General features: G+C 34.1%; 1 protein-coding gene across 6 annotated transcripts in view; it reads left to right on the forward strand.

Moving 5' to 3' along the window:
* The first annotated feature begins 1204 nt into the window (after positions 1–1204).
* MET18 (ARM repeat superfamily protein) overlaps positions 1205–14249 on the forward strand; it is a 31707-nt gene continuing 18662 nt past the window's right edge. For 3 of the 6 annotated variants that reach the window (XR_606367.4, XR_003388481.3, XM_008812268.4), the window contains exons 1-7: positions 1208–1530; positions 1950–2012; positions 2095–2149; positions 4180–4277; positions 8206–8364; positions 8479–8538; positions 11288–11476. Coding sequence is in view for 1 of the 6 variants with exons in the window: in XM_008812268.4 (XP_008810490.3) it covers positions 1459–1530; positions 1950–2012; positions 2095–2149; positions 4180–4277; positions 8206–8364; positions 8479–8538; positions 11288–11476 (696 nt within the window). In the remaining 5 variants the exon portion in view is untranslated. Of the gene's footprint in view, positions 1531–1949; positions 2013–2094; positions 2150–4179; positions 4278–8205; positions 8365–8478; positions 8539–11287; positions 11477–14249 lie in introns of all 6 variants that reach the window. The other 3 variants (XR_003388480.3, XR_015971439.1, XR_015971438.2) reach the window with 3 other exon arrangements.

Below are 14249 nucleotides of genomic sequence, written 5' to 3' on the forward strand. Positions count from 1 at the left end.
ATTATATTTATATTCAATAGTTTAAAAAATTTATGTTTACTCTGTGAGATTTATTTTTATCCAATACTTTATTCTATAACTTAACAGAATATTAGTCAAATAGTTAACCTTAAATAGAATCCAAATATCATGTCAGAAAAATTTTAAAAATAACCAAAATAACCTTAAGTGATATAACATACGCTCGACGATATAAGAAAATGTATGCATTCTTACAATTTCAACTTTTCATATGAAATAAATGGTTTCATTAATACCGTTAATTTAACTAGGTGTAAGTGTAGGTTTTAAAAATTATTGAATTAAATATAAACCTTAATAAGATTTTTGTAATTTACTCAATTTTTTATTTTCAAATACGAGCCTTTCGAAAGTTGAGCTTGTCAAAGTTGCTTGTTGTATAACCTTGCATGAAGACATGGTGATTGTTTAGATCTACCTAGCTTCTTTAGCATTTGCCTGCAATCATAGATAGTTAGTAACATTTTTGTATCTAGAGGGGCAGACAGCATCCAAAAGGCAACATCTCATACTATCACCATATATATTGGTCAACCAAATTACAAGTAGGAGCCATCAGGGTTATACGCATGGCAATGGTTCTCTAAGACCGTTATTTACCGTTGTAACAAAAACAATAACTGTTACTCATCTGGAGCGACTTGAACTCAACTTTTCAAAATTAATAGCTATAGTTAGTTGAAATAACGGGCTAAAAAATTTAACAACATTGTTGTTTGATAATGTTTTCAATTTACATAATAAAATAATATTCATTGTCCTTTTATTGAAGATTTAAATTTAAGGACTCGTTTAGCTTGTAGAAATTTTTTTTACTAAAATAATTTTTTTAGAAAGTTGATTTTTGAGAATATGATGCATAAAAAAATAATTTGGCATGTTTGGTTGACCATATAAAAGTTGTATATTTTTGAGTAATTTATATTTTTTTAAAAAAGTTGTGTGAAAATCTATTAAACTCTTTATCTATGGATTTTGACAGCTTGACAATAATTTTTTTAAAAAAATTTCAATCGATAAGAAAATAGTTTTTCTATATTTTCTATATTTTTTTTACAAAATATAAAATATTTTTATAAAAATACTACCTTTTCTATTTTCTTCTCTAAAAACTTTAACTGAATATTTTTTTTTTTATTTTCGTTAATCATATTTCTTGAGTTTCCCTGGCTGCCAGCGCCAACGAAAGAGGTCGAAGGAAAATGTCGCAAAAGTAACGCAGCCGGGACCGGCCGTTATATTAAGCGCTCCAACAAGCGGCGAGACCATGCAATCGAGTTACCCGGCCAGGACCTCCTTTTAAAGCCAGTCTCATTGTTTTCGCGGCATTCGTTTCCGCTCGGCGAGTCGCTTCTTGATTCCAGAACTCTCGCTTTCTACCCTCTCGTAGAACCTCTCAAAAACCCTAAACCCTAGTCTCTGCTCTCCTCCTCTCTAATGGACAAGACGAGTTCATGGATTTCTCACATCGAAGCCTTCGTCGATTCCTCGTGCGCTCCCAAACAGCAGGTTACCCTTATCTTCTCTTCTTGTTTTCTTTCTTCTTTCCGTAAAGAATGGCTAGAAAAAGAGTTTCTTGATTCTCTAGTGCTGTGCTATGGTTTTCTTGGCATCGTTCTTCAATTCTTGTTTTCTTCTTTAATCGCCCTATTTAGCTTGAGTTTAGGGTTTTGATCTACCGTATTCAATTTTTTCAAAGCACATTATTTTCTGTTTGCTTTATCACGAAATCTTGAGATTTCTCTTCATTTTATTTGAATATTCTTCTTATTACGTTAATTTTGTAAAATTTTGAGCTGTTTAATTTACTCTCTTTTTTTTTTCTAATTTCTGTACTAAAGCTTGATCGTTCTCTTAAATTTCTTGGATTTTTTCCTTATTCCCTTAATTTATTATGATTTTTCGCTGTTGAATTTACTTTGTAATAGGCTGCAAGTGTTGATGCTATTGCTGCATTGGTGAAGAAGGACCTCTTAACTCTTGAGGCATTGGTGGGATTTCTATTCATCTTTTGTTTGTCTCTCTCTCTTTAGGTTTATCTTTATTGTTATCTGCTACTTTTTTTGTGTATAGGTAAGAGAGATGGAGCTGTATCTAACCACCTCAGATCATTCTATTCGTGCTAGAGGTATCTTTTCTCCTAGTCAAAATACCTTTTTTTAATGTGTTTAGTGCTTTTTTGTTAAGGAATAATACTGCTTATATGACCAATTCTGATGCTTAACTCTTTAGCGAGATTCTTAATGATGTTCTGGTTTGCCGGAGAAGCTATGCCACTATGCTGGTCTACATAATTATGTTGGAATCCATGATAATATGGAGTTGTTTTATTCCCCAGCCACGTTATAACCATAGAATATCTTGTGTTTGGGACAGGAGATGTTCTTGAAATGATATGTTGTATGTAATTCTTATATGATTATTGAATTAGAGTCTCCGGTCACAACCACATATAGGATATCAGAATTCAGTTAACTGGTGTTTTATATTTATTGATTGGAAATACTGCATCGGTTATGATTTTTTAAAATTTTTGCATCACTAAACTGTAACACTTCTTGATTCAACTTTTTTTTATAAATAAAATCACCAGATAACATGCTGCTTGATTCGCAAATATTCCATTTTTCCAAATGTATAGATTAATTGGTGTTAATCGAAGAGGTTGCATTGGTTATGGAACAAACCTGATGCCTTGTGATTAGGAATGATAGTGTTAGAAGTTATATCTGTAGAGGAAGCATACATATCTGTCAGCTATAACAAAATTGCTAGTTAAAAATGTTATGATTGTATTCATTAAATGTCGACTGTGAAGAGTTTATATTGGAGATCTAGGAAAGGCGTTAAGAGGCTGATTTGATCTGAAATCAATCCTTTAATTAGAATCTGATACAAAGAAGGATTTAACAAGTTAATTCCAGATATATGATATGGGCTGTTGATCTTTTTCAATGTTGAGAATATGTCTATCATTACAAGAACACATACATGTATAGAATATGTGGCATACTGAAAGCCAAAGCCATGTGGTGTTGTAGAATGATGGTAATTGGGCAATAGCAAAGCAACTGGTACCCTTCAAATTTAAATGAGCATTGCAACAATCTAAACCACTAGGTTTATAAGTTTTTGGGCCCCTGGATTTGGCTCCGTAATTGTAACATTACCAGAAGTCGTGACAAATTTGCTGATTGCAGGATGTGAGAAATGCTGACAATCACAACTTAATGAATAGATAACATCTAGAGGTCTAAGCAAAATTTGATTGCTAGTAACTAGACTGAAGGAAAGGAGAGGTCTAGGATTATCTTCTGAATCATCTTGAAAAAGTTCATGCTGGGAAGCGCAAGTAGTGGCTATCCATGGTTAAATAAAAGATGGCATCCAAAATGCAGTAGAAAAAATTAAGTATTCATAGATTCAGGAATTGCAGTTGTTACATCATTTTTTTTAAGAAAAAAAGACAACGGAAGATTGGAGGAATGGAGCTGTTAGATACTTAGATCATTTTGCAAAACATGAGAGAATGAAAGAAATGGATTTGCAATTAGTTTAAGTTTTGCAAGTTCACTGGTTAGAAATGTTGGTTATGTTTAAGTAAAGAGCCAGTAAATATGAAAACCCTTGAAGTCTGATAAAGCTACGAGGTGGAACTGACCTATTTCCAATTGAATTATTGGACCAGTATCCACATTGGCTACTAAAGTTAGGTTTCTTACATAGAAGCCAAGTTGATACATTGCATATAACCATGTTGGGTTCTTTTTTATGTCCTATCTTTTCTATTTATAGTTGGAAGGAGTTATTGAAAATTTGCTATTTGCTGAATTGTATTCTGTACATATGTAAGCCATCTGTTGTCTCTCAGGCAACCCAATTTATGAATGAAAGGAAATAGTGAAGTTTGCTAAATTGTATTCTGCTGGCGTCAAACACTTCCCCTTAACAATACATGCTTGAGCAGAAAGACATGCACACTCGCACATGCATATGCATGTAAATGTGGACATAGATGGAGACATATACCCATGTATAGATGCATATTTTTGTTACATACACATCAATACTGGATGTACAACTTTTTTTTTTTATCTTTAATGAAGAAGAAGAATCTTATATAATTGCTTCTTTTAATAATGTGTTCTTTTTTTTAAGGTATGCTTCTCTTAGCAGAAATTCTTAACTGTCTCATATCAAAACCATTAGACAGTGCCACTGTAAGTAGCTTGGTAGAGTTCTTTACATCAAAGCTGGTGAGTTTGGATGCTTTCTCCCGATGTTTTTTTTTCTTCTATCTTTAGATCATTGTCATCATGTTCTTTTATATGAAGTCATTTAGTAAAGACTAAAGTTGTTAGGCATAATCTTATTTATGCTTGCTCAACCTTAATTTGATGCCTTCGATTCCTTTTCGTCCATTCTTTCTAATATTCCTGTCCTCACATGACTCCTTGGCTGTTATAGGGGATTTTGTATTTCTTTGTTGCTTACACAGCTTTTTCATATTAAACATCAGACATTTTTATTCTTATTGTAGCCTTGTTGGATGATGTAGTATTTGCCTAGAGAATTCTAATATGAAGCTTTTGAAAAAAAAATGAAAAGTTGTTTGACGAAATATACCTCTCTATAGTTGTATGAAGTATTAACCAAATATCACTGGATTTTGCATTGAAACAAGCAAACAATTTAAGTGGAAGGGACATTTCATAACATATCTTTTCCCACAATACTTGACAGTATATAGGACAGTTACACTGAAACATAGGGGTCCTGCAACATGTCAAAAGGGTGGTTTTAAAATGATCAATTGGTTTATTGATCATCATTCATCAATATGGTGACTGTTCTCTATGTGGTTATAATTGAAGCAAAATTCGAAAAACAGCAACCAATACTGTAGCAGAAAAGGTGGTATAAATCATAGGAAGCATGTTCAATTTAATGTAGCCTTGCAGATTGAGATATTTAATTTTTGATACTTTTCCACCTTGGCTGTGTTTGGCTGCTGGTTAAGCAGTGGGTAAGGAAGACTTATTTGTTTAGCTAGCCAAACACCACCCAAAAAATGGTGGATAACTTTGTTTGGTCAAAGGCTCAAAAAGGTACTTAACTTGGGTAACCTTATTTGATGGGGCAGGGTGAAATAGAGTTAACCACCTAGAGCTTCCTCTCTTTCTTTTATTTTTTTCACTTGTTTACAACTTTATCCCATTAACCAGGGGGCACCAACCAAACAGAGAATAACTTTATTCGCTAGCTGGTTAGGGGGTGGATACGCATGGCTAAACCTATTTAAGGGCTAGCTAGCTATTCGACATCCAAACACAACCTAAGTAATCTGTAAGCATCTTTCTTTTCATTTTTCTATGTCCATCTTAGATGAATATATCAATGGGAAATTGAACTGTGTTTTTGTTGCTTCCATACCTCATAAAAACTGATATTACTTGGGCCCTCTAATTTAAAGGTTTCTTAAAGTGTTGACACCTTTTGATACTTGGACATGATAGGACACAACTCAACATATGGAAGCACAATCCCATTTAAATTGTCCTATTGATCTTAGCAATTACTTTGCATATATGTGCGTGTGTGTGTCAATGCAGCAGACTTTTAGTTTCAAGTGCTAGACACTTAGGTGTCATAATGTTTTTACTACAAAGTTACTACATGGACCCTAAGGAAAGTCTCATTAACTTCTGTTTAGCATATAGTTGTCAAATGGTTAATCATCAATTTAAGTATCTTAGCATATCCTAAGTACCCTTAAATGAACCTAAACAATTTTCAAACCCTTATGCTACTATTTGTTTTGTTAGGCAACTTATGTCTTTTCTCCTTCCCCTTTTTTCTCTCTTTCTTGGATAATTATCAAAGTAGTGGCTTATTTGTACATATGTATGTGTTTGTCATATCTCAAACCTAGATTTTTGGAGGCTTCGTGTTTGACAAACGAGGTGCATGGATGCTTGCAATTGTGTCGAGTGTCTAGGTAACCTTGATTTCAACTTGATGTTTGCTGTAACGGTATGGGACTACGTACTGATAGATGATCGATATGGTACCAATATCGTATGAACTAGGACACCATCTTTTTTTTTTATGTTTAGGGTTTTTAAGCTTTCATTATTTTGTTGAGGCGAAAAAAGGACTTTGGGAGTTCGTTTTTGATATTTAAATGCAAGATACTTTATTATTTTATATTACATATCTAAAGAATGGTGTGACTATAGAATACATGTTAAATTAACCAAATATATCATTAAAAATGTAAAATACTTTGGAAATGCAACATACATGCATATATTATATTCCAAGTTGAGTGTCGATGTCCCTCATACATGCCTAGATCATATTTGCGATCACACCTTGGGACTTGACTCCATCATTGGTACTGTGCACATCTAGGATCTTGGTAGCTTGTTTGGACTGATAGCCATGCTGATACTGTTGCTTCATGGGTACAACGGCGGAAATCGCAAAAAAGGATCAAGCAAAGGTTTAATTCTTGGTCTAATTGAGGATGGAGAGGATGATAGCCACATGAACATGAAGACTCAGAGGGCACATATCCATGTGGGCCATAACCCAGCATGAGAGGATATTATTTGGTATAGGATGATGATCCTGAGCATCAGGAATTCCGATACATCTAAGATTTTCATTGGATGTACCATCTCATCAGCCAAATCAGTACCACATCCACCATCTGTGGGTCTCCTCCCATATACTATGGTATCCTTCCTAGCTCTAGTCAAACTGGGACTCATCAGTGAATATAGTAAGCATATAGAATTGCGTTCCAACCTCCTCACTATCCACTGCCCTCCACCCTGATTGTTGATTCCATCATCACTCGAAGAGTCATTGTCATCATTGCTTGTATCACAAGATGACTTGGACAATCTATCATCGGAAGGCTTGATGGTTTTAGAGTCACCATGAATTTTCTCCTCGTCTACTTTCTTTAAGGGATTTGTCTTCTTTCCTTTCTTTTGCTTTATCTGAGTGGATGTCCAGGCACCGGCTTCTTACCCTTGCTTGATCAACCTTCGTGACTTTTGGCTAGCCCGAATGGGCAGATTATTCTGATTGGTTCTGCCTCCCTGGCTGGCCCAAGTGCTGTGCTGTGTTCTCTTAAACATCTCTCTACAAAATTTCAGATTGGAGGTCTTCGACTCTAAACCAGACTGGAGCCTTTTAGTCCATATTAAACATTAATAACCTATTTAATCTGAATTGCTTTTAGTTCGGTTTTTACTTGAGAAAAATTTAATATATATAAAATTAATCAAATTGTTGTTAGAAAAAGACAGTAGTTAGTATGCTACATCCCGAGCATGATTCTAATTTTTGGAAGCTAACATCTCTTTTATTTTTTACTAATTTTTTATCCTAAGATATATTTTTAGTAATAAATAAAATAAATATCAAAAAATAAAAAAAGGTTATGCCATTGTAGGGATTTGACTAAGATCAGTGATATATCATGAAATTGTGCAAAAATACAAAATTTTTGGCATGATTTTTCCATATATTTTGAATATTTGTGCGTATTGATGAGGTGTAACAATAAAAAAAGGAAGAGGGATTGGAGCTCATGCTCGTGCTTTCATTCTTTTCCTCTCTTTCTCCTCTCCTCTTTCTCTCATGTCTTTCTCCTCTCTTACCTCGAAACATGAGGGAGAAAAGATTTTTCTCCCCCAATTACCAAGGCTCCGAACTGGTGCAGGGCTCTTGCTGGGCTGAATCGCTTGGAAATTAGTAGTTCTAGACAGTTTGGCTTGGTAAGGACTGGTTTGCACTGGTCCATGCTAAATACCGTACCAAGACCACAGACTGTTCCAGTTCATGGTTGGTACTTGGTATAGTTTGGTCAATACCAAACCATGCGGGTTTGGTATGGTATCGTATACTATGGTCTATACAGTTAATATACCATGGTCTATACTTGTCATTAGCATGCTAAACAAAGCATAAAAGCAAACATCCAATTTAACAAGTAATTTTGCATCATCACATGTCAAAATACCAACAACTTCAAACTTGTTACATGAGAGTGCATGGCCTTTTAAAGTTGTATCTCTTATTAGATTCTTCATTTGCAGGCAATGTTTTTGTTGGTGTCATATGTTCTTACTTTCATGATATGCTGTGTGATGCTTCTTTTGACAACAGGCAGATTGGCAAGTCTTACATGGAGCACTTATTGGTTGCTTGGCTCTTTTGAGAAGGAAGAAAAATGTCGGTATGGTTAAAAGTAGTGAAGCAAGGGCACTTGCTGAGTCTTACTTAACGAACGTACAAGTACAGTCACTAGCAGTGCATGATCGTAAGGTCAAACCTCAAGCATTTATTGTCTTACGGATTCATGCATATGTTTATTACATGTAATTCATGGCGAATGTTAAAGATGTATTTGGCTGATGCTTGTTTGCCATGCACTTGCAGTTATGCTTCGAAGTTCTTCAGTGCCTATTGGAGGCCTACCCAGAGGCTGTTGAGATGCTGGTACTATCACTTGGCTTTGATCTTCAAATGTTGTACTTAGCCTTTTTATTTACTTGAATTCAGCAGGTTGCTCGAAGGCAGGAAATCTTCACAATCATGACATCACACTAGACTGTTGAATTGTGGAATTTTGTAATATCTACTTTGCTAGGGTCAAGACTTTTGAAATTTAATGTGTAACTGATGCACTCATGATCTGCATAAAAGAGATCATCTTTGATGTATCATTGTAGATTAGTATTATCTGTGAAGAATCTTAAAAGATACATATGCGAGTCTACCTTTATTTGGATATAATGCAGCATGTGTAAGGTATCTTCTATACTCAGGCCATGTACATGCACACTTATAGCTTATGTATGTGTAAGGTAGCTTATGCATGCCTTTGTTTTGTCCTGGCTTTGATCCATGTGATGCATATAGAGCCTAATTTTGTTTTTTTTCATGAAAAATGCTCTTTTTAATCGCTATCTGACAAAACTTATGTTGCCACTGTTTTTCTTCTTCTGTATGGTTTATTTGGCACTTAACCATTTTAATTCAAGATTTTGGTTGTGGAATTTGATGGTGAAGAATCCAACAACCTTGATTAGGAGGTGGAATTGAAAAAGTAAATTGGATGAGATATTGGCAATCTATGACAAGGTGTACTGAAATGCAGCTAGAAAAATTCATGGACTCCTTAAGCTAAGAAACAAATGCATATAAATTATGGGCACCAGGATTGCATGAGATAAAGATTGAATCGTAGGAAATCATATGAAAGGTAGGTTGCTCTGGTTCATTAGCTCTTCAATAGAAACTTGGTTGTTGAAAGAAATTTCGAGTTCAGGAAACTTTCATAAAATTTTAAATTACGAGCCATGTTACAAAGTTAATAAAAAGGATAATGTAACATAGATGTGAAAATGATGAGCTTTTTATCAACTAAATTGGTATTATGCCAAAAAAATTATGAGGCTTGCTGTCTGCATTGATAGTTGGTGACAGGTTACTCTAAGTTTTAAATAGGGAAAAGAAAATGATTTTACGTGTTTTCAGAGGTGAATCTATACCATAATTTGAATATGTTTGCTATATGTTTTTTTGAATCTTTTGATTTAAGTAACTTTTGTTTGCTATGTATTTTTTTTCTATTTTTGCTAAGGTGAAGTTTATATTGGACAAAGCATAAATGCTTACTATGGTATATTAATACTGTACTAAAGCAAATAAATATGATCAATATTTGTTGGACAGTGATGCAAAAAGAGGCACATTCTTGCTGTATCTTGGGTATCTTTGATGTTAATTGGCACAAAATGCACCATCATTGTATCCATGTACAGGGAGGAAAGGATGGTAGTTTACTCTGCATATACTATGGTCAAAAAACAAAGGCCTTTTGATTTTGTGATTGTTATAAATGATATTATTGAATGGAGAATATCAACTATTCTATGTTTGAAGATTAATTGATAATATCGGATAATGGCAAGCCATGATTTTATAACATTGTTTAGTTAGTAGTTTCAATCCATCTTGCTAGATGATGACGGGCATGCAGCTTTTTGGTTCTCATGCTTTTCATATTTGTCTTTGTTGTTTATCTAGTTGCATGAAATTCTAGACGATGTTAAGCTATATGTGAGGATTTCCTCGCAAAAGATTGACCTTCTGGATTTTTAAAATATTCACTTTCTAACATGAATAGATGCTATTACTTTTTCATGTCATTTGTGTGGCTCATGTTCTATATGATATTGATAAGGTATTAAGGTGTCTCTTTTTTCATATGTTGTTTCCTCATCTCATACACTATAAATCATGGCTTTTCTTTGCTTATTAGGTAGATTTGATAGCATGAGTTGATGTGGTGGTATTAGCTAGCAGTTCTGATAGATCTCTGATGTTATGTTTGACAAGGGCCGTTTTAGTTTTTTCTGAATTTCAAAAGTCATACAAAAGAATGGACAGAATGACATGTTCATCATGCCAAAAATGTAGATTGTGGCATTTATATTGGCCCCTTTAATACTTTGAGTTTGCATGCTACAAATTTAGGAAATATAGTTGGCCATTATCGAAAAAAGGGAATATGGTTGGCCATTCTTGTATCAGTGAAGCAAATGAATTTGACCATAATAACATGAGCTTAGAGCTCTATTTAGGGTGCTGGGTTATGAGTACCAACTTCTGTATGTACTCGTAACCCTGAGGTATATTTTAAGGTCAGATCACTTTGAACATCTTTTATGGAATTATCCATGCAATCGTTCTGCTTCTTTTTTCGCCTACTGAATTTTAAGGATCTGATGCCATTATCAAGTTAAGCATGACTGGAGTTTATTCAAAACCTTGATATAAGTTTCTTAAGATGCAGATTATAGATTAAGTGTTTTCTAGAAAGTTGGTTGCATGAAAAATGTGTGCAATTTTCAGTTTAGGTTGAAGAGGGTTCTTTCAGTCTTGAACTTCTCCTTCTGGGGTTCATAAGTGGCAAATAGATTTCTCTGGTGCAAGTCAGAGTCCATATTGATGAAGTACTTGAAACAAGGATCAAGCTGACCTTTTTTTGTCTGAATTAGTAATATTGACTCGTCTAATATAGCAGCTTGCAGTTGTTTCCAGCTTCTATGCTTCTGTGCTTGCTGAACACTTGTTTATTTCTCTCCCATGTTAACTGAAACATTCTTTTTGGGAGTTTGATGATATTGCCGGTGTTACTTCATTATCAATTTTTTTATTACACAATGCTCTTATGATGTAGGGTGATGACCTCGTTTATGGAATATGTGAAGCAATTGATGAAGAAAAAGATCCTCGATGCTTGATGCTAACTTTTCATCTAGTGGAAATCCTGGCACGAGTATTTCCTGATTCATCTGGTGCAGTAGCAAGTTTTGCTGGGGATCTTTTTGATATTTTAAGTAGATATTTTCCTATATATTTCACACATGTAAGTTCAGAAAAAAGACTCAGTTATTCTTGTTACAAATTGTTCACTTGTAGTTGCTTAGGACACAGCATCCAATGCATATGCAGAATTTTTTCTTTGTATCTAGAGTCTCAAGAATATTTTCTCTTTATTGAATAGTTGCTTTTGTTATCATTGATAAGACGGTTAACATAATTTGTGTTTAACATCAAATTCACTAAATTTATTCATTTCATAGCTGTACTACATACTTTTTTTATGGAAACAGTTCATCATCCCATTTTGCCCCCCTGAGTGAGATTTGCTTCCAGGATTCCTCATTAATGGACAGTTTATTTTAGTAATGGTAAATGCCAATATTTTGATAGTTTATTTTAGTAATGGTCAACGCCAATATTTTTTTAGCACTTATAAGAACTTTGATGTTTTTCGGTATTCATGAATTTACATTACCACTATCTGTTAGACCTGTTGACATGTTGGCTCGATAGCATTCATAGAATTTGTTTGTTATGTTCTCATTTGTTTATTGAGTCCATTCTGTGTCAGAGATCTAGTTTAGTTTAAGTGAATATGTCGAGTATCACCACTTCTATGGTGTGTTTGGATGCTCTGCCATGCTATTGGAGGATGGTCTTTGACAAACTTTTACTGGCTAATTGAGAGAAGGAGAGGGTGGAGTGGTAAGTTGGAAAGATTGGATGGGCCACGATCCTGCAATTCCGAAAAAATTGGGATTTGGCTAATTACTTTGTTTGGAAGATTGTGGTAATCGGTATGAAAAGACCACTAACATACGTGGGTACTCAGATTCTGTTAATATATGTTGCATTCCTCTTATTCACTCCTATCTCTTGCTTATCGTTGTCAAGTTTGACAGCATGCTGTCATTATGTTATGCTTAATATTAGCATCCACAATATTGCTAATTGTGATCCAATGGTCATTTGCAGTCAGCCAGGTGATATTCAGCTTTACTGGATTTGACAGAGTCTTTAGTTATTTGCCTGTATATTTTGGGCTCTTCACTAATGCTTTCTTCTGGAAGCTTGTTAGAACTTGAAAATTCGATCTTCCTACTTACTGAATTTTAATATTAATCAGTAATACCTGTGCCATCGGTTCATTTGCCTCAGGATCTGTCATTTTGTCTAATTGGAGACCCTGTGCCCATCTATACATTCAGGTTCACTTGGTTGAATCATTCATTCCTCTATATTTGCGGTCTTTTAGAGTCAAACCAAGAAAGCATTGATCAAATTCTTTTCATCCGTCTTTCCACTCTTCTGTTGGCCTGTTTCCTGATCTTGCATCCTAAGAACTTTCCAGATTGGAAGCTTAATTTGTTATTTGGTCATATTCAATCAATGATATTGGTGCTAGTGTTATCATATTTTAAAATGAGTCGATTATACCCCTTAACAGATACTAGTGTGTGGACAATGGGTAAAGAATATTGGTTACTTTTGTTCTTGATGGCACAATGCAAACTATAGATCGGTGTTATGGGTACTAGACTAGACTCTGGTACCAGAAAACCGGTGCACCGGCCCTTGTTCCAGTTTAGTTCTGTTAGAAGACTGAATAAGCAGTTGACCTACTGAAACCTGCCAGACACAGGCAAGCTTTGCTCAACCCAGCCAAACCGGGCTGGTTCCAGGAACCTGGATTCCTCCCCTTTGATTAAAAATTATATTTACATTAAACATTGGAGGACAGATGAACTCCCGACCTATCCTCTGATCTACAATTCTCTTAACCACTAGGGCATGTAAGATTGGTTGATGCAACTTGTAATATAATTATGTAAAAACTAAAACTAATTGTTCCAAAATAACAAAATAGAATTTAGGACTCAAGAATTTGGGAGATAGCTAAGTCAGATTTTATCATCGCCTTAATACTGAAGTGTTGAAGTTTTTATCATTTTGTAATTAAAAAAAAAGCCAGTTCATTTTTTTTAATATTTTTATTTCACATTGGAATGCCTATGGTATAGTTTTTTGCATCATGTACTTTTGGTCAAACATTCATTTTGACTAGACTTAGGTATTTAACTAAGATGAGCATATATTATTTTCAAATTTAAATATTAGGGCTATGTCATTTTTATATTAGCACATGCTCAAGCGAACATGTTATATTAAAATTTAAAATGTGAAGTGCAGTTATTTTTATCGTGTATTCATGTAATTATTAAGTATATTCTCGATAGATATTTTTATTTGTAAATCTCCTATGTTATTTTTCATAATATATTACCAGTATTTATCTATTTTTATGATATTCTAAATTTTAATTATTATTTAATTGATCCATCAGTTGAACCAGTAACCTGGTAACCTGTTCCCCTAGCGAGATGGATGTCCAGTCTGATTACGGTGCTGTACATATCAGTCATTAGTTTTTGATACTGGTGATGTTAATGTTGATTGTTCAAACTTCAAAGTTTCAACATGTCATAAATTCTGGTTGGGATTCCAAATGAGGATTCATGCTGCTTCTTGTGAGTTGTGGTACACTTTGTGATGAATCTTTAAAGATGCTTTAAAGTTTAAACTTTTGATTGTGATATTAATTTTCTTTTACTTTTTTCAGCTGTATGTATCAATGTGTTTTGGAGCTGTTATGTATTTCAGTTTACATTGAAGCTACTTTTTTTTCCCTATTTGACAATCAATATGAAATTATCACCTCAACAGTAGTTAACTGTGTAATTTGTCTCTTTTGGACTGCATTTTAGCATAGTTTCAATTAAAATGCGACCTCCTTTAACATCATTTTTTTAAATTTC

The sequence above is a fragment of the Phoenix dactylifera genome, chromosome 1 (genome assembly GCF_051530095.1).
Source record: "Phoenix dactylifera cultivar Ajwa chromosome 1, Ajwa_hap1_PhDact_Kaust_v1.1, whole genome shotgun sequence".
NCBI lineage: Eukaryota > Viridiplantae > Streptophyta > Magnoliopsida > Arecales > Arecaceae > Phoenix > Phoenix dactylifera.